The sequence below is a fragment of the Carassius gibelio genome, chromosome B22 (genome assembly GCF_023724105.1).
Source record: "Carassius gibelio isolate Cgi1373 ecotype wild population from Czech Republic chromosome B22, carGib1.2-hapl.c, whole genome shotgun sequence".
Taxonomy (NCBI): Eukaryota; Metazoa; Chordata; class Actinopteri; order Cypriniformes; family Cyprinidae; genus Carassius; species Carassius gibelio.
Genome location: NC_068417.1, coordinates 26,428,942 through 26,447,059, shown reverse-complemented (window position 1 = coordinate 26,447,059; position 18,118 = coordinate 26,428,942). Strand labels below are relative to the sequence as shown.

Below are 18,118 nucleotides of genomic sequence, written 5' to 3'. Positions count from 1 at the left end.
ATTTAAATTATTTTTGATGTATGCATTGCATTTTATGCATTTAAAAAAATATATATTTTTTTCTCTAAAAAAAGGAACCTTAGTTGTTCATATTAAGAGACTCATGAGTCTTATTTTCTCTTGCATAATTAATATTGCACTTTAATTAAGCAAAAACTCATTTTATCCGATTACTCGATTAATCAATGGAATTTTTGGTAGAATACTTGATTACTAAAATATTCCATATCTACAGCCCTATTTTACACCCAGAAGATGAAAATAATGCAAAAAAGGCTTTGGCCTTTTTTTTTTATTTTTTTTTTTACCAGTTTTCTCCAACAGCTAAAATTATCAGATGCTAACATTGTCTTCTATGATGTGTAACACAAACTCCTCTGCTGTCTTGGGTTTCATGACCCTTTAAGGTGCAAATACTGCCACCTGGGAGGTCAACCAAGTATAGCAATACATATTGTAAAAAGGGGCATAGTAGGTGCTCTTTAAATCTGTCACAGGGTGGTTGTATTCATTCATGCACGTTAAAGATGTTTATTAAAAGATTCTTTCTTTTGCACATTCTTATTTACAGAATTATCATAATAGGCTGTATATTAACTTATTGGGACAAAACCGGTAGTTGAAAGCAGACATTGATCACCCCTGTATTGCCAAAATACCATGATCCTTGTTTAGTAACACCTCTGTGAATATTCGACTGTGAGATTGGTAGTCGAATCAGGCTCATCCTATCAAAGCCTTGAATCTGTGACTTTCGAAATCTTCGACAAGTGTGCATATTGTAAAACATTATTTTAATAATATCGTTTACAATGTTCAGCTCTGGTCCTTTTGTCTGGACATGTTCATGCTCTGGCTGTTACATGTTTGGTTTTCTTCTGTTTATGGTTTCTGTCATTCTGGTACATGTTAATTCCTTCAATAAGCTCATCTGCATTTAGATGCTCTCGTCTTCATTTTTCGAATTCCATCTAGTTTAACATTAATAGACAATGGATGTTATCGGCCTCAAAATTTCACTGACATGATGACTGCCCCTTTACCAACCGTAGCTGTTTTCACATTCAGTGACCCCGTCTAAAAAATGTGTATTAATGTCTTTGCATTATGTTACAAAATACCAAATCAAGTGGCTGTCATGCTTGCTTGCCTATTTTGTTTATGTATTTATTTGAGCACAAAACACTTCATTAACCAAATTACTTTAAAAGAAGCTTGATAAATTTTCAGTTATAATATTATAGATATACTGTCCAAAAGAAAGACAAAATGTCTAATTGTTATGCCTAGTGTCATTACAAATTATACTTGGTGTGATATTCTGCATCTAATATAATCACATTCATTCAGTTTTAATCACTTCAGTGTCAAAAAGTGTCCAAACACATTGTATGACCACTGTAGAAAGAAGAGGATTGATACGTCTAGACATTTCACTTCCAATTCTATGCTGACAATCATGATTATCATTATGAAGCATTTATTTGACTTGGATACTGTTGTGGCGGATTGGATTTTAGTTACTTGAATCCTTATCAGTAGACTACTATTATTTTATAGGGCTGCAATAATAAGCACCACTTACAAACGATGCATGACACACAGTTTGTTTATTGAACAATTAAACAAACACTTAATTCTGTTTCATTGCAAAAATCACTCAACATTTGCAATAACGGAGCAGATCCATGGAATATATGGTGAAATCTTTATATAAACTTCAGGTCTTTCACGACTATTGCAGATTTTTGAGTCACCAAAGGAAGTGACACCGACTGCAGTGTTTCCACAAACCAAAGGACCTCCTCCATCCTCCTGTGAAGAAACACAGATCAACACATGACTGAAATGATACAGTACTTCTCACTAATGATGGTCTCAATCCGATAATGATTTTACATACACTGCAGCTTCCTCCATCTCCATAGACACACATCATCTCTGAGACTGAGAAATTGTCTTTCCATTTATTTTTGCATTCAGTGTTATTCATGATCTTCACTTCTGCTTCCATGAGATGAAAAATCTTTTTCCCTTTAAAATTCAGTCTTCCCCAGCCAGCAACACGGCAAACAGAATCAGCTTCAATGTCTTTCTCTGTTTGTATGGAAATCTTCATGACATTCTTGTTTTGTTCGACTTCTTTCTCTAGCTGTAATACAAAACGTTATCATCATTAAAAGACATTCTGACTAATCATTTAATAACAGTCATTTGAACTACTGTTACCCTCAAAAGCATAATGTCGTTCTCCAAAGTGCTCATGTTGAAGTCAGGATGGATGTGGTAAGACTTCACACCAATGCGGACATAGCCTTCATTCTCTCTTAGCTCATGTGCGCCAACCACAGCTGTTAGGGTTTCATTTCTGTGTAAGAAAAGACATATTAGTATTATGAACAATACCATCATAATAGAAGTTTTTTCCCTTTATTATTGTCATATTATGATTTTGACTCATTATTGCAGTTTAGACTAAACTGAAGTCTTACTTCCAGCAATGCGCAGCGGTCATAACAAATCTATCAGAAATTAGGAATCCACCACAAGTATGTCGCCAGTTCTTCTGAAGAGAAACCATGAAAGGTCTGGAGTGTGGTTTTGCTTCTGTGCCATTCACTATACCCACATGAGCTGAAAGAGAGAGACTGTTGTCAGTCAGCTTATTCAGCAGATACAAATTAATAAAATATGCTGTTATATAGTCAGTCTCACCAGTGAAGGTCAGGTGTGGCAGCAGAGAGGCCAGCAGGAGAAGAGAGATGATGGTCATCATGGCTACAGTAGGCTCTTACTGATGGACAATATATTTATATAATGATGGGTGGAGACAATGAGCTGCCCAGAAGCTTTTTTTTTTTCACTCAGCCTGTGATGCCAGTAACACTGATAGTAAGAAGATATTATTTGTGTTACTTCTTGTCATGATCCTTGCTCAATCAGGCTCACCCACAGAAAATTTTCCAGCCACTCATTTCACATCGGGCCAGCAACTTCAGCAGCTAAAAAGTGCCTCTCACAAAATCAGATAGAGGCCCTCGGTTGTTGGTCGTCAGACTCTTTCAAAAATTACATCAGGTATGATCAACTTCACTCCAATAAAGGCAGCCCATGTAGTCCTGATCAGAAAAAAAAAATCAGCGTTTTAAATCATATTCTTTACTTGATTAATCAGAGGTTCTCCTTCCCAATGCAGCCAGATATTGCTTCTTTGGTCAAAGTAAGGGTCCTCCAGCTGTCATTACAAATCTCCTTGCCTATTCAGCATCGAACAGGGCTCTCCCTTCCGGTGCAGCAGGGCCGTGGCTCTCTTCAATGCATAATAATAATAATGTTGTGTGTTCCACGTTATCTGTTCATGAGATGGGTTGCCTGAGGGAAGAAACTGTTCCTGTGTCTGACCATTCTGATGCTCTGTAGCGTCGACCAGATGGCACCATTTTAAAGATGGAGTGTGCGGGATTTGAGGGATCCAGAGTGATTTTGCTAGCCCTTTTCCTCACTCTATAGGAGTACAGTTCTTGTAGAGTAAGGAGGGTTGTGCCAGTGATTCATTCAGCAGTCTGGAGTATCCTCTGTAGTCTTCTGAGGTCAGATTTGGTAGCTGAGCTGAGCCAGACAGTTATAGATGTGCAGAGAACAGATTCAGTGATGGCGGAGTAGAACTAATTCAGTAGCTCCTGTGGCAGGTTGAACTTGTTAAACTAACTTGACCCAGATTCACCAATATCCACCACAATTATTAATTCACTTAATATTTCTAATAATTTGGTGAATCCATGGAAGATATGAAATATTAGTATAGACATTAGGATGCTCAGGTGAATTGCAGCATATTCTGGACCAAAAAGGTGTCAAATAACTGAGCTGTCTCCAAGCCTTTTTTTTCTCAGCTTGTGGTGTCAGTAACACTGATAGTAAGAAGATATTATTTGTCTTAGTTCCTGTCATCTGCATTAGCTTTTATGTGAAACAACAACATACAAAATATAAGATATTCATATGTGCATGTGGCTCTGGATGTGAGAATATATGCGCAAGCATAATTGGCAATAAAGCTCTTTCTGATTCTGGTTCTGAGAATTAAGTTGAACCTGGACCCAAAATATACTTCAACAAATAGATCATGTCTATGTGGTAAATATGTAATTAAATACACCATTATTTATATTTTAACAAAAATTTCTGTTATTAATTACTCACCCTCTTGTTGTTCCAAACCCGTAAGAACTTCGTTCATCTTCAGGAACACAAATTAAGTAATTCATTGATAAAACTGAGAGCTCTATTACCCTCCCATAGACAGCAAGGTTACTACCACAATCATTGTCCAGAAATGTAGCAAGGACATTGCTAAAATATGTTCAACCACAATTTAACAAAGCTACAAGGATACTTTTTGTGCGCAAAGTAAACAAAAATAACCTTGATCCTTGTAGTAACCTTGCTGTCTATGGAAGGGTCAGACAGCTTAATGTGTGTTCCAAAGATGAACAGAGCCCTTATGGGTTTGGTATAAAATGAAGGTGAGTAATTAATGACAGAATTTTTGTGTGAAAGATCCCTTTAAGAGAGAAATTAGGTGGAGCACATGAACAAAGAATGAAACATACTTACAGGTTGTAGCCCATAAACAACAGCTTCTGCAGTTAAAGTGGGACAAGCTTTTGGGCAAATCTGGTGTTCTAACACATAATGCTACCCATCAGAACATGCTACTAACACTGTATTTTTAATATTGTAAGATTAGGTTTAGAGTTGGGTAAGGTGTTGGCATCATGAAAGCTAAGACAATCTTTCTCGATTTGAGCGTATTTTTTTTCGGGGGAATCAAAGTTCTTGAAGCAAAGGCAACAGGCTATCCTTCTTGCACAAGATGGTACACAAGACCATTTAGGCACAAGAGTCACTTTGTACTGTGATAGGCTTAGTAACATCATAATAGCACAACACAGGCATTGATGTTACCAAGGATTAAATGTCACCACATCGAACAGCTAAAATATCATCTGCACTGGGCTCGATTCCCTTCAGACTTGGTAACAGTTCACTGTTTCCTACTCCACAGGGTCCAGAAAGTGGTCATGAAGCTGCTCTCCTGGTCCAGCTTGCACTGTGAGAAGGCATGTTTGGCATCATCCAAGGTGAAAATCCTTGCTTTACGAAGTTTTATAACACATCCTCCAAAGTTGATATATTGAGAGTGTGCATATTGTAAAACATTATTTTAATAATATTGTCACAAGGTGACGATCTTTAGGGGCGGAACCAAAATTCGGAACAGAACACCGGAACTTCCGGTAGCGCCGTAAGAGGGAAAATCAGGGAATTCGATGCACCTGTGCCTAGTTAGGGACAGCGGTTGGTGATTGGAGGATACGCTGGACAAGGCAGTACTTAAGGCCAAGTTATTTCACAGTCTGGGAGCTCTTTCTGGTGTGTGTGTGAAGCACTGTGTCGTGCCCGTCTTGGTGCGCTGCTGGTGGCTGTCTAACTCTCTCTCTCCCTCAGGCTGGAATTGTATGATTGTGAAGACATCGCGAACCTTAAAGGTTGAGAAGTGAACGGATTATACGGCGAATTGAGACGACGTGAAAAAGGGGATTGGAAGCGGCATTGATGTGAGTACTAAGAGCAAGCCGAAAGTGCCCTGTATATTGACCTGGCGTTGTGTAGATCTCCCCAGGAGGAGGAGGGCGGCCCTACCCCTAATATAGCGTGGTGGGAGAGCCGAAGGAATACTTATTGAAGTAGTCAAAACGACGACATCACTAGCTAGGCCGCATATTCCATCGCCAGATCCGAACCAAGCGAAGTGAAGGAAGACGGGTGTCCTTTTCGTACACTGAGTGTGGTGGGCGAGTCTTCGTGCTGTGAAAACCTATAATTTTGACGTGGTGCTGTATATTGCTGTGGGTTGCTGTGTATTGCCGTGTGTCCTGTCAGATAAACCCCCGCCTTCACGCACTCCGTCGCGGGAGGACAAGGAGACTGCTGGTTCTAGCCTAGTTCAGTACAGTATATGTTGTGAGCGTGCTTCAGATCTCCGGAGATAGCACGGTACGCTGTGTTCAGCCCAGAGGTGGGAGCTATTCAAAGCAAACTAACTGTGCTTTGTGTCCAATCTGATACCTGTGGAGAGAAAAGGAAAGAGAGAGTGAGTAACACAAGGAGAAACAGAGGAAACCTGTACTTACAGTACGCTGTGTTCAGCCCAGAGGTGAGAGTCATTCAAAGCAAACTAACTGTGTTTTGTGTCCAAGTTGATACCTGTAGAGAGGAGGAGAGAGAGTGGATAACGCGAGGAGAAATAGAGCGAAACCTGTACTTACAGTACGCTGTGTCCAGCCCAGAGGTGAGAGTCATTCAAAGCAAACTAACTGCGCTATTGTGCCCAAGTTGATACCTGTGGAGAGAAAAGGAGAGAGAGTGAATAACACGAGGAGGAATAGAGCGAACCCTGTACTTACAGTACGTTGTGTCCAGCCCAGAGGTGAAAGCCATCCAAAGCAGAGTAACTGTGTTTTGTGTCCAAGTTGATACCTGTAGAGAGGAGGAGAGAGAGTGGATAACGCGAGGAGAAATAGAGCGAAACCTGTACTTACAGTACGCTGTGTCCAGCCCAGAGGTGAGAGCCATTCAAAGCAAACTAACTGTGCTATTGTGCCCAAGTTGATACCTGTGGAGAGAAAAGGAGAGAGAGTGGGTAACACGAGGAGAGACCGAGGAAACCTGTACTTACGCCGCTGCCTGTGGAGAAAGAGAAAGCGAGTGAGCACCCAAGGAACGAACTGTGTGAACCAGTACTTACTGTGAGCTGCAATCAGTGAAGAGGTGAGAGCAAAACCAAGCCGAATTAACTGTGCCTTTGCGTCCCAGCCGTTGCCTGTGGAGGAAGAGAAAGAGAGTGAGCACCCCGAGAACGAACTGTGTGAACCAGTACTTACCGTGAGTTGTATTCAGCGAAGAGGAGGAAGAAGGAGGGCGCTACGGATACCTAAGACTCTGGCCGGGCCCCGAGTCCCACGCCCCGGATCCCCGTGGCCCCCTTGCTCCCTGACCTCTTCCCGGCCATAGCCCATCTGGAGGGCCGAGTCAGAGTTTAGTTTTAATTACCCTTTCCCTATTCCCCAAGCTATTTTTAAATATTTAAATAAAGATTGTTTTATCACTTACTTGTTCTCGTGTTGTTTGGCCATTGGGTTGGCTTTGGGGACCTCCTCGAGGTGGAAGTTGAGAAGGGGTGTGGCTTAGTCAAAGCATAGCCGCCCCTGGGTGTGACAATATCGTTAACAATGTTCAGCTCTGGCCCTTTGTCTGGTAATGTTAATGCTCTTGCTGTTACGTGTTTGGTTTCCTTCTGTCTATGGTCTCTGTCATTCTGGTTCATGTTAATTTCTTCAGTAAAGCTTATCTGCATTTAGATGCTCTCGCCTTCATTTTCAAATTCCATCTAGTTTAACATTAATAGACAATGGACTTTTTTGCCCACGAAATTTCACTGACATGAACGCCACTTTACCAACTGTAGCTGTTTTCACATTCAGTGACCCCGTTTAAAAAAATTGTATTAATGTCTTTGCATTATGTTACAAAATACAAAACCAAGTGTCTATCATACTTGCTTGCCAATTTTAAAACAAAACACTTTATTACACAAAATAATTTAAAAGAAGTTTCTAAATTTTCAGTTATAATAATAAAGATATACTGTCCAAAAGAAAGACAAATATGATTGGACACTTTCTTTTGTAGAAATGTTAGGCATAGTGTCATTACAAATGATACTCGGTGTGATATTCTGCATCTAATATAATCACATTAATTCAGTTTTAATCACTTCCGTGTCAGAAAGTGTCCAAACACATTTTACACATTGTATGAATTATGTAGAAAGAGGAACATTGATACGTTTAGTCGCATGAGCTGAACAACATCCACATGAGCTGAAAGAGGGAGACTGCTGTCAGTAAGCTTATTCAGCAGATAAAAATTAATATAATATAATATGCTGTTATATAGCCAGTCTCAACAGTTAAGGTTAGGTGTGGTAACAGAGAGGCCAGCAGGAGCAGAGAGATTGAGAAATGCAAGGATGGGTGGAGACATTTGGCTGCCTGCAAGCCTTTTTTCTCAGCTTTTGGTGTCAGTAACACTGATAGTAAGAAGATATTATTTGTGTTACTTCTTGTCATCTGCATCAACTGTTATATGAAACTACAAAATAGAAGTCTTTTTAAATCTTTAAAATCTTTTGCATCATTAAAGTCATTTGCATCTTGGCCAGGTCACTTCTGTTAAAAAAAAAAGTTTTACCTGGTTAAATAAATGACAAATAATTAAGAGAGGCATGTATGTATTTAGCTTTTGCTGTCAGAATATGAAAATGGCTTTGTGTATTGATTCGTTTAATTTGGAAATTATATATATATACTATATATATTATATATAGAATTATATATTTATTACCACACTGGCAATTATATGCCAGTGTGGTAATAAAAATAATCGGTAACACTTTAAAATAATGGTCCGTTGTTAATAAGTAACTACGCAGGAAGTACTAGGTAGTACTACATTAACACTTAACTTAATACTATGAACTAATATAGAAGCAAGATTAACTAAGCAGTAGGTAATAGCTCATTTAGGACATAGGTAGTTCCTTATTAGGTATTTGATAATTACTAAAGAAAAATATCGTCATTGAGAACTACTTTGGAAGTATGGCCAACTAATGAAGAATAACTAATTAATTACTAATCACAACAGCTACGTCTATAAAGTGAGCAATTAGCTTCTTTATGGAAACGTATATATATATATATATATATATATATATATATGTATATATAGCCTATCCATATGATATATTTTATGAGCTCCATTAAGTTCAATGTCTCCAACTCTAATAACTTTAACGTTAGTGATATTATGCTGGGGAGGGCTTTTCTTTAGGAAGTGACAATAATGATGTTCTCTTGTCAAAACATATTTGCATCCTTCATGAAAACATTGACTGCATTTATAGTGTTAAGCACAAAACAACATCTTCCAGATTACAATGTCTGGTAGAATATCACTAGTTCCTCACAGAAATATATGGCTGTACAGTATGTGTCAGATAATTTTATTGTAAATTACTTGTGAAATCAATGACTCATTACTGGAGTGTTCAACGTGATCTCATGAGAATACGTGTGTATTTTTACGTTAAATGTGGTTCTATCACACGTATATTTACTTACGTTTTCATGCACATAGAAACGTACAATGTTGATGTATTTATGGCAGTAAAACGTACAAATACTTAAGTGTTACTTGTATTTGTTTGCTGTACTGCATATCTTTAGAATCCAGATGTTTGCAAGGAACATATCCAAATTCAGCCCTTTATCAATCGGTCTTCATCTTCATTCTCAGCAACAGCGTCCGTCACAGTCTAAGCTCGCGCTCGTTATGATTCGAATTTGAAAATAGCGCCAGTGCACCACGTTACGACATGGTTTACGGCACTGATATCGAACGCTCATTGGTCCTCATCCAATTCGTCACAGATTGCGACATGTCGTGTTTCAGTTTATGACATTTGAGTACTACGCCAGTGCGCCTTCAAGGAGAGAAGACAGATACATAATTTCATGGATTAATAAAATTAAATTCTGCTCTGTACCCTATAAAAACTATTACCTCCATATAGAGGACTGCAACTGGAACTCATTATCATTTGAACTACTTTTGGTACCACTTTTGATATTTTCGCAAAAAATAAATGAGTAACGTTACGTTTGTTTGTTATTTGTTTATTTATAACAGCAACGTTATGTAGTTTTAAGAAATGTTGTCTTTAAAATAAAATAAAAATCTTTCACTTTAAAGTGAAATCTTTCACTTTATATAATGGTCTAGATCACTAGTAGTTCATGCGGACTGACAAGGTAACAGTTGAGTAATTAGTCAGGAGTTAACATGTTTTTCACTTTAAAATAATGGGCCAGATCACTAGTAGTTCCTGCGGACTGACAAGGTAACGCTTGAGTAATTAGTCAGGAGTTAACATGTTTTTCACTTTAAAATAATGGGCCAGATCACTAGTAGTTCCTGCGGACTGACAAGGTAACACTTGATTAATGAGTCATTGATTTCACAAGTAATTTACAATAAAATTATCTGACACATACTGTACAGCCATATATTTCTGTGAGGAACTAGTGATATTCTACCAGACATTGTAATCTGGAAGATGTTGTTTTGTGCTTAACACTATAAATGCAGTCAATGTTTTCATGAAGGATGCAAATATGTTTTGACAAGAGAACATCATTATTTATTGTCACTTCCTAAAGAGAAGCCCTCCCCAGCATAATTTCACTAACGTTAAAGTTATTAGAGTTGGAGACATTTAACTTAATGGAGCTCATAAAATATATCATATGGATAGGCTATATATATATATATATATATATATATATATATATATATATATATATATATATATATATACGTTTCCATAAAGAAGCTAATTGTTCACTTTATAGACGGAGCTGTTGTGATTAGTAATTAATTAGTTATTCTTCATTAGTTGGCCATAGTTCCAAAGTAGTTCTCAATGACAATATTTTTCTTTAGTAATTATCAAATACCTAATAAGGAACTACCTATGTCCTAAATGAGCTATTACTTACTGCTTAGTTAATCTTGCTTCTATATTAGTTCATAGTATTAAGTTAAGTGTTAATGTAGTACTACCTAGTACTTCCTGCGTAGTTACTTATTAACAACGGACCATTATTTTAAAGTGTTACCAAATAATCTTAATGCAAATGGAAAACAAGATTATTCTGAGTGTCTACTACTAAGTGCAAATCTACTGCAGCTCCGCCCTCCATCGACACATAAGGTTAAATACGACACGTGAATAACAGCTTCCATGGTGTAGGCAGTAATGTCTTGGGCACCCATGTGAGGGACGTTTTATTATAGATGAACACACTTAATTTCATGTTTTCTAAACTGTTGATAACATACACCCGCTTACCCCCTTTCAAAGGCTTGGAAAAGCAAGGAAAAGTTTTTATACAACTTCGATTATTCTTAAAGAAGAAAGTCACATACACCTAGGATGCTTTGAAGGTGAGTGAAGAAGTCTCAATCCACAAACAGATGTACAGCGTCTGCAGATACAAGGTATTTCATTGCACTTTAACAGGTAACCTGATATGTGCAATATTTTAAACAAGCTCTCACTTATTGAGTTTAATGCCACAGTAACGTTAGAATGCATCTCATTCTTCTTTCTGTGGCGGTGCGTTGGTCTCATAATGAGGCGCATGGTCCGGAGTGCGTACGACCAATGCATCAGTTCATATGAACTTTACTCCAAATATATGAACTTGCCTGTTTTGAATACTTTATATTTAATGCATTAGTTTACGTCCATATTAGGGTTAAATTGTTGGACTTTAAATGGAATCTACTATTGTTTTTCACCGTTGACTGATTTTGCAGAACATTTAGACTGATAACTTCTGTGCGCAGATGTGGCAAATTTGTCGCAGGACAAGCGAGATGACAGTAGTGCCCGACTACATGAACTAGCTGTTTTAAATATAGTCATTTTATATTTAACGTCAGTTTATCAGTGCATCTAAAAGTATATATTTTTTAGACTATCGGTGATTCCATAGGCTCTCTTTCATGCACCTGCATGGTTTAAAAACGGCAAATAGTCATGCCATGACAAGAACAGAGTCTCTCTCTTACTCCACCCAAGCACGATTACATCGTGGATACAAGACAAGACAAGACAAGACAAGATGACGCTGACGCGCTGACAAGATGACGATTTGACAATGACCATATCGCTGATTCATGGCACCTATTTGGGGTACACTGGCACAGAAAATGCGATTTATTTTTCGTACGCTTAATTTTCGAATCCAATGACTGCACCAAGATTTTTTGACTTGTTATCGGAAGCAGCTCATTAGATTTGTTAAAAAATTATGCAAGTAATCTTCATAGCGTCTACCCTTTTAGACAACCAAATTGTTCTCCCTGTCAGGCGCTGCAAGAATGCTCCCGGTTGATCCAACCTTTGCCTTTTCCGTTCAACTACCAGCAAAGCTTACTCATATGACGTCGCGAGTATTAAACTCCTATCAGATGCTGCAAGAGCTTTTCCAGTCAAGCAATCTTGGCCTTTCTGTCTTACATCAGTGAGGCTACCCGTTCGATGCAGTGAGTATTGAGCTCCCATCGGATGCCTACTGGCTAGATAATTGACTTTTTCTTCTCCAATCCAACCATACTAGTCCATCTTCGAATACCTCCTCCTTAGAAATTCTCAGACGCAATTCTCCCATGAACCTCTATTTTAGACGGGGAAAAAATAATTTACGTGATATACTCCACACAACAGACATTTTGACAGCTGTGTGTGTATTTGACAAGTAAGACACAAGGAGAACTGATCACACACAGTTTGAAGCCGGGTATACACTGTTTGATTTATGTGCGATTTCATCAAGTTACCAACTCACACTTTAAGAATCAGAATCAGATTGAGCTTTATTGTCAGGTATGTTTACATATACAAGGAATTAGTTTAAGTGACAGAAGCTCCACAGTGCACCAGAATGACAGTGACAACACAGGACACAACAGATAATAAAAACAATACAAATATACAAAGTAGCAAAAACACAATATATAATATAAACAACTGTCTATGTGCAGGTATAATATGTGCAAATTTAAAAGGTAAATAAGTATGTCTTTTAAATAATATATAACAGTGTTAACTGTTCATAAGATGGATTGCCTGAGGGAAGAAACTGTTCCTGTGTCTGGCCGTTCTGGTATTCAGGGCTCTGTAGCATCGATCAGGTGCAAACAGTTCAAATAGGGAGTGTGCTGGATGTGGGCCTATTTAACAATGGACTAAATGTGATTGTCCCACTTCAGGTCCTGGGAGATAGTGGAGCCAAGAAACCTGAATGTCTCCACTGTCGTTACAATGCTGTCCATGATGGTGAGTGGGGGGGGGGGGGGGGTTGCTGGGAGTTCATCAGTTCACCAGGCGACTTGCCGCTCGACAAGAGTATACTGACCGGGTGGTAGAACAACTACAGGCCAGTGTTGCCGGACGACAGCCCCACACGGATGCGCCAGTCAGAGCTCAGCAATTCCTGGTACGACTAACGGAGCTTACCTCCACACGTTTGAGGTTATTGTGACTAGAGAGAGGTGGGTTCCAGAGGAGTGGGCCCAAATAATCGCCCCCTACCTTACTGGAGAGGCACAGCGGGCCTATTATGCACTTTAGGCACCCAGAAATGAACAATTTGGGCCCTGAATCCCAAAGCAAAGCATTCCTGGCCCAACCCCGCGAGTTCCTGAAGGCCGAGATTCTCACCCGGGTGAGACTATCTCCCTTGTGGGCGGCTCAACAATTCCCCGTTGACGAGCCAATGCCCACTGAACCCCCAGCAGCCCTGCCTGAGCCTGGAGCCTTATACACCATGAGGGACCTTCCAGGGGGCCCCGCTGGACGGTAAAGCTTGATGGAAAACTGGTTCAGGCCTTGTTGGATTCTGGTAGTTCGGTCACCTTAGCACATCCTACCTTGGTAAAAATCCCGGATACCACTCACCTGCATACATGGCTATGTGTTGCTATGTGCCTGGTCATGCCGAAAACCAAGATGGAGACTGTCATGGAACTAGCACATTCCCATCCGATGGCGGGACACCTGGGAGCCGAAAACACAGTATATCACTTGCAAACGGATGGGCTCGTGGAGCAGTATAATCAAACCCATAAGCAGATGCTGAAATGAGTGGTGGCAGAAGATGGGCATGACTGGGACCTCCTGATCCCGTACATGCTCTTCGGAGTCTGAGAGGTACCCCAGGCTTCCACCGGCTTCACCCCCTTCAAACTGCTGTTTGGAAGGTAGCCCAGAGGCCTTCTTGATGTTGCACGGGAAGCGTGGGAGAACCAGCCAGCACCACTGCGCAGCCTGAATGAGCACGTGCGGGGAAATGAGGGAAAGAATCGACTGAGTCATGCCCCTAGTGAAGGAACACCTTGTGATTGCCCAGTGTGCCCAGCAACGACTGTATGACCGGCTGGCCCAAGCCCGCGAGTTCCAACCAGGAGAAATGGTGGTGTTCTGGTCCTGACAGCAGCATGCAAGTCGCTGGCAACCTGGCAGGGGGCCCTACACTGTGGTGGAAAGAATGGGGCCGGTAACGTACTGTGTGCAAAAGTCCAGCCACCGAAGAACAGACTAGATCTACCACGTTAACCTGCTCAAGAAATGGGTTCCCCGGCTGGAACAACTTGCAGCGCTCTCCCACACCGACCCTCCAGTCTGAAGGCAGAGCGATTCGACCAATCAGATGAAAGCAGTGTTTCAGCGCCACCCACAAGTGTGAATGAAATATTGAAGCCATAAACCTATATGTAAACCCTAAACGACAAAATAATGTTTTCATGTTTTGATCAAAAGATAGTTAACACAAAACATCTGCGAAACCCTAATAATTCAACATTTTTACAATAGTGCTCTCATTATAGAGTTAGCCTATATGACAATAGTTATTAATGTTCTGCATTTCTGTTTTGAACTGCATGCGTTAAAGAACAGTAGAGTGAGCATTTGAAAGCAAGTTTTAATCAATGGGATTAAACTCATAATTCCATGTAGAACACGCTTTATTCATACAACATAACATTAATATCAGGACTTATAGGCTATGTGAAAAGAGCCAGCATGCAAATGAACATGTCTGCGGGGCTCTGAATGCAAACTCCTTTTGACGCGTTCTTCACAAAAAAATGTGCAGAAACACAGCAGCTAAACTCTAAGAATTCACAGGGTTTTATTATAATGGTGTTCTCATTATAATGGTATGGGTGTGACAGTCCAGTCTTAATTATTAATATTCTGCTCTGTTGTTTGTCCTGCTTGTGCAGTGTGCTGAATTGATATCACCTTAGTACTACAATGAACCACTTGACTCAAAAACAAATGCATCTTATATCATGCAGAACCTGATTTTACCAAGTGAGACATGTTCATGGGACAACATCTTTGTTGTCCCTGGAACAACATTGTGATTAACCAATCAGATTTGAAGAACCAGTTTTTAGATTTTGTGAAGTTTACGCTTAAAACCACTGTTTGGTGCTTGTACATCAGTGTCATTCTTCTATCATTTCCTCTGATTTTAGGGATTACTCATGGTTAAGGTTAGGTTTAGGTGTAGGGATATGGTATAGAATATATTTTTGGAGTAAAATGTTGTTCCAGGGTCAACAAAATATGTATATTATGTAAATAATATATCCACAATATATATAAACCGGCTGAAATGTTTTGAAATCACTTAAACCCTACCTGTTCGAAAAAATCCAGTCTCTGCCTGTGTCAGTTTGAGTCTACATAAAGTTTTAAATCCATGCCGCCAAGATGCTCCTCTGTCGGTCATGGATTATGGAAAGTGAAAAATAAATCTATAGGGGTGGTTGGATTTATTCACGCACTTTAAAATATTTATTTGAAGCTTCTTTATTTTCAGATTCAATAGTCTTTATCATAATAGGCTGCATATTAACTTATTGGCAGAAAACAGCAGGTTCTATGTGAAATCAGACATTTGAGCTCCCCCATATAGTCATAATGCCATAATCATAACAGCCCACTAATATTCGACTGTGAGATTGGTTGTCGAATCAGGCTCCTCGAATCGAATCATCGAATCGTCGACTATTTGGGGTGACCCCTAATGTGTCCATTGAATTTTGCCACATTTATTGTGTGACATTGAATGAAAATGCAATAGTAAGTGTCTTTGACGGAGTTTAAATGCAATTAAGAAAAATAACATTTGAATGATAATTTTGCCACAGTTTTTGCTTGAACATGTTATACATATCTAACAATTTGTGATACATTTTCATTTTAATTTAGTAATTTATGAAGCATTACAATTTTTATTCATTTTGCATATTAAACTAGTGTATGAAATGCCAAATGAAAATTATGTAATTTCATTTTCATTTTGCACAAAACGTTGTACAAATGTATTGGAAAATGTAAATGTAAATACAGAATGCATTGGTATTTTACATGCAGTATTGCATTGTCATTTTGCATATTACATTCCAAATTGAATATTGCTACTCATATTCTTCCATACTTCATGTGAATCGTGCAGTATGCAAATTGTTTGTGTGGCATGCATTGGTTTAAAACTGAAATATTTATAATTTTACAACTTGTTTCTCTTTATTTATTAAAAGATCTTCCTCTTTTCAATGTCTTTCTTGCTGCATTAAAGATTCATTGGTTAAATTTCTACAGTACTTCCTTGCATGTGCAGTGAGGGAAAAAGCACTGAGATTTGGGCAGTCATCTCGAAGCTCTGCTTCAACTGTGTGATACCCTCACGAGGGGTGACAATAATTTCTGATACATCAGACCATAAGATTGCCTGTTGGGAGAGACTTGTGGCATCTCCAGACCCCCCTGTTCATTGAGCGTGATTCTGCTTGTACCACCTTCACTTACTTCAAGCTAATCAATAACGAATTGTGATTGGATGGTAATTCTGTTTTATGACAAGCTTAGTCACATTTGATTAGGCTGTTCTCACATGACAGAACACTTCTACTCCTCGCTCTGATCGTAAAGAAATGTTTAAACAGGACAAAACATGATTTTTTTTTTTTTTTTTTTTTTTTTACTAAAAATAGAGCTTTTTTGTATTTTATTAATCAAGACATGTTTCATCAACATAGTATTGGGAATAATACAACAAAAGTCAGTAGGCTAATTGTCTTTCTTTTACAGTTACAAACATTTTTGTCGTTTTGCAAGTTTTCACAAATTTGCTTTCTCTAGTAGTGAGTTAAACAAATTACAGAGGTTGATTGACCAGTTTATTATTTGTTATTTTGTATTGTTTCGACTGGAAATAGCATCACCAAGATGGCAACCAAGTGAACTAATTTGAAATGACTTTGGACTTCTTGGACATTTTTATATATGATTGTGACAATGAGGACACTTCAACTGATTGATTGCCATTTGACATTTTTATTGAGAGATTTTCACAATAATTCAAAAAAAATAAAATCTTCCTATAATTTTTTTATTAATTCACTTAATATTTCTAATAATTTGGTGAATCCATGGAAGATATGCTGAAATCTTAGTATAGACATTAGGATGCACAGCTGAATTGCATTTTATTCTGGACCCAAAACATGTCACACCAACTGCAGTGTTTCCACAAACCAAAGGACCTCCTGAATCTCCCTTTTAAGAAACAAAGATCAGAAAATCACTAGTGAAACCAGTTCATATATTAACATAAAATCTGTAAATGTTTTGTACATACTCTGCAGGATCCTCCACGACCATGTGCACAGATCATCTGCGAGGCCAAAAACTTGGATTCCCATTTACGTTGACACTCTTCGTGGTTTTCTGTAGTCGTGTTTGCCTCCAGTAGCCGATTGCTCAATATGTCATTAATCTCCTTTCTTCCCCAGCCTGCAACACTACAGAGAGTGCCTCCACTAACATCTCCTTCCTTCGGTAATGATATCCAGTTAACATAGTTATTTGGTTTGACCTTTTCCTGTAGCTGTAACTCAAAAACACAACCATTATTAAGAGATTTAATCATATTTTATAAGACTGAAATGTATTATTCTGCTGTTTTTGAGATAAGTGCCAGTGTTTATTTTTATTTGTATTTTTATTATTATTTACAATTGCCTCTTAAAATATATTTCTGAATAGAAATTCAAACATAGATAAGTCAGGTTTATTCCACTGTTTTCTGATCAGAGATTATTTAAAACAATGTTTTACAGGCTTTACCCTCAAAAGCATGATGTCATTCTGACGCGAACAGAATGTATAGTGTGGATGTGAGATGTAAGACTTCACTTCGACACGGTATGAATCCTCACTCTTCCTGAAGTCATGAGCACCAACCACAACCGTCAGAATCTCTGGATATCTGTTGAAAGAGAAATGTGTATTTATGTAATCCAAAACATTGTTTTGTTGTACTCCAGTCATTTTGTCAGTTTTAAC

The 18,118-nt window shown here is 38.6% G+C and overlaps 2 protein-coding genes and 1 long non-coding RNA gene across 4 annotated transcripts in view; 1 reads left to right on the top strand and 2 right to left on the bottom strand.

The window, feature by feature from the left end:
- Positions 1–1,593: 1,593 nt before the first annotated feature.
- On the bottom strand, positions 1,594–2,995 carry LOC127987858 (complement factor D-like). Its single transcript, XM_052590233.1, has 5 exons — positions 2,716–2,995; positions 2,493–2,634; positions 2,230–2,368; positions 1,904–2,152; positions 1,594–1,815 (listed from the first exon to the last, which is right to left on the bottom strand). The coding sequence occupies exons 1-5, from the start codon at positions 2,774–2,776 to the stop codon at positions 1,657–1,659; spliced, it is 750 nt and encodes a 249-aa protein (XP_052446193.1). The 5' UTR covers positions 2,777–2,995; the 3' UTR covers positions 1,594–1,656.
- A 2,295-nt stretch (positions 2,996–5,290) lies between these two features.
- Positions 5,291–6,504, top strand: LOC127987869 (uncharacterized). Its single transcript, XR_008161454.1, has 3 exons — positions 5,291–5,436; positions 5,512–6,220; positions 6,356–6,504. It is a non-coding gene; the product is annotated as an uncharacterized LOC127987869 (long non-coding RNA).
- Positions 6,505–17,069: 10,565 nt separating this feature from the next.
- Positions 17,070–18,118, bottom strand: part of LOC127987854 (mast cell protease 4-like) — a 177,004-nt gene continuing 175,955 nt past the window's right edge. Inside the window, exons 3-5 of one of the 2 annotated variants that reach the window (XM_052590228.1) lie at positions 17,900–18,041; positions 17,412–17,660; positions 17,070–17,329 (exon numbers count right to left, since the gene is read on the bottom strand). In XM_052590228.1, the coding sequence (XP_052446188.1) occupies positions 17,171–17,329; positions 17,412–17,660; positions 17,900–18,041 (550 nt within the window). In that variant the 3' untranslated portion in view covers positions 17,070–17,170. The remainder of the gene's footprint in view (positions 17,330–17,411; positions 17,661–17,899; positions 18,042–18,118) is intronic. The other variant, XM_052590227.1, reaches the window with a different exon arrangement.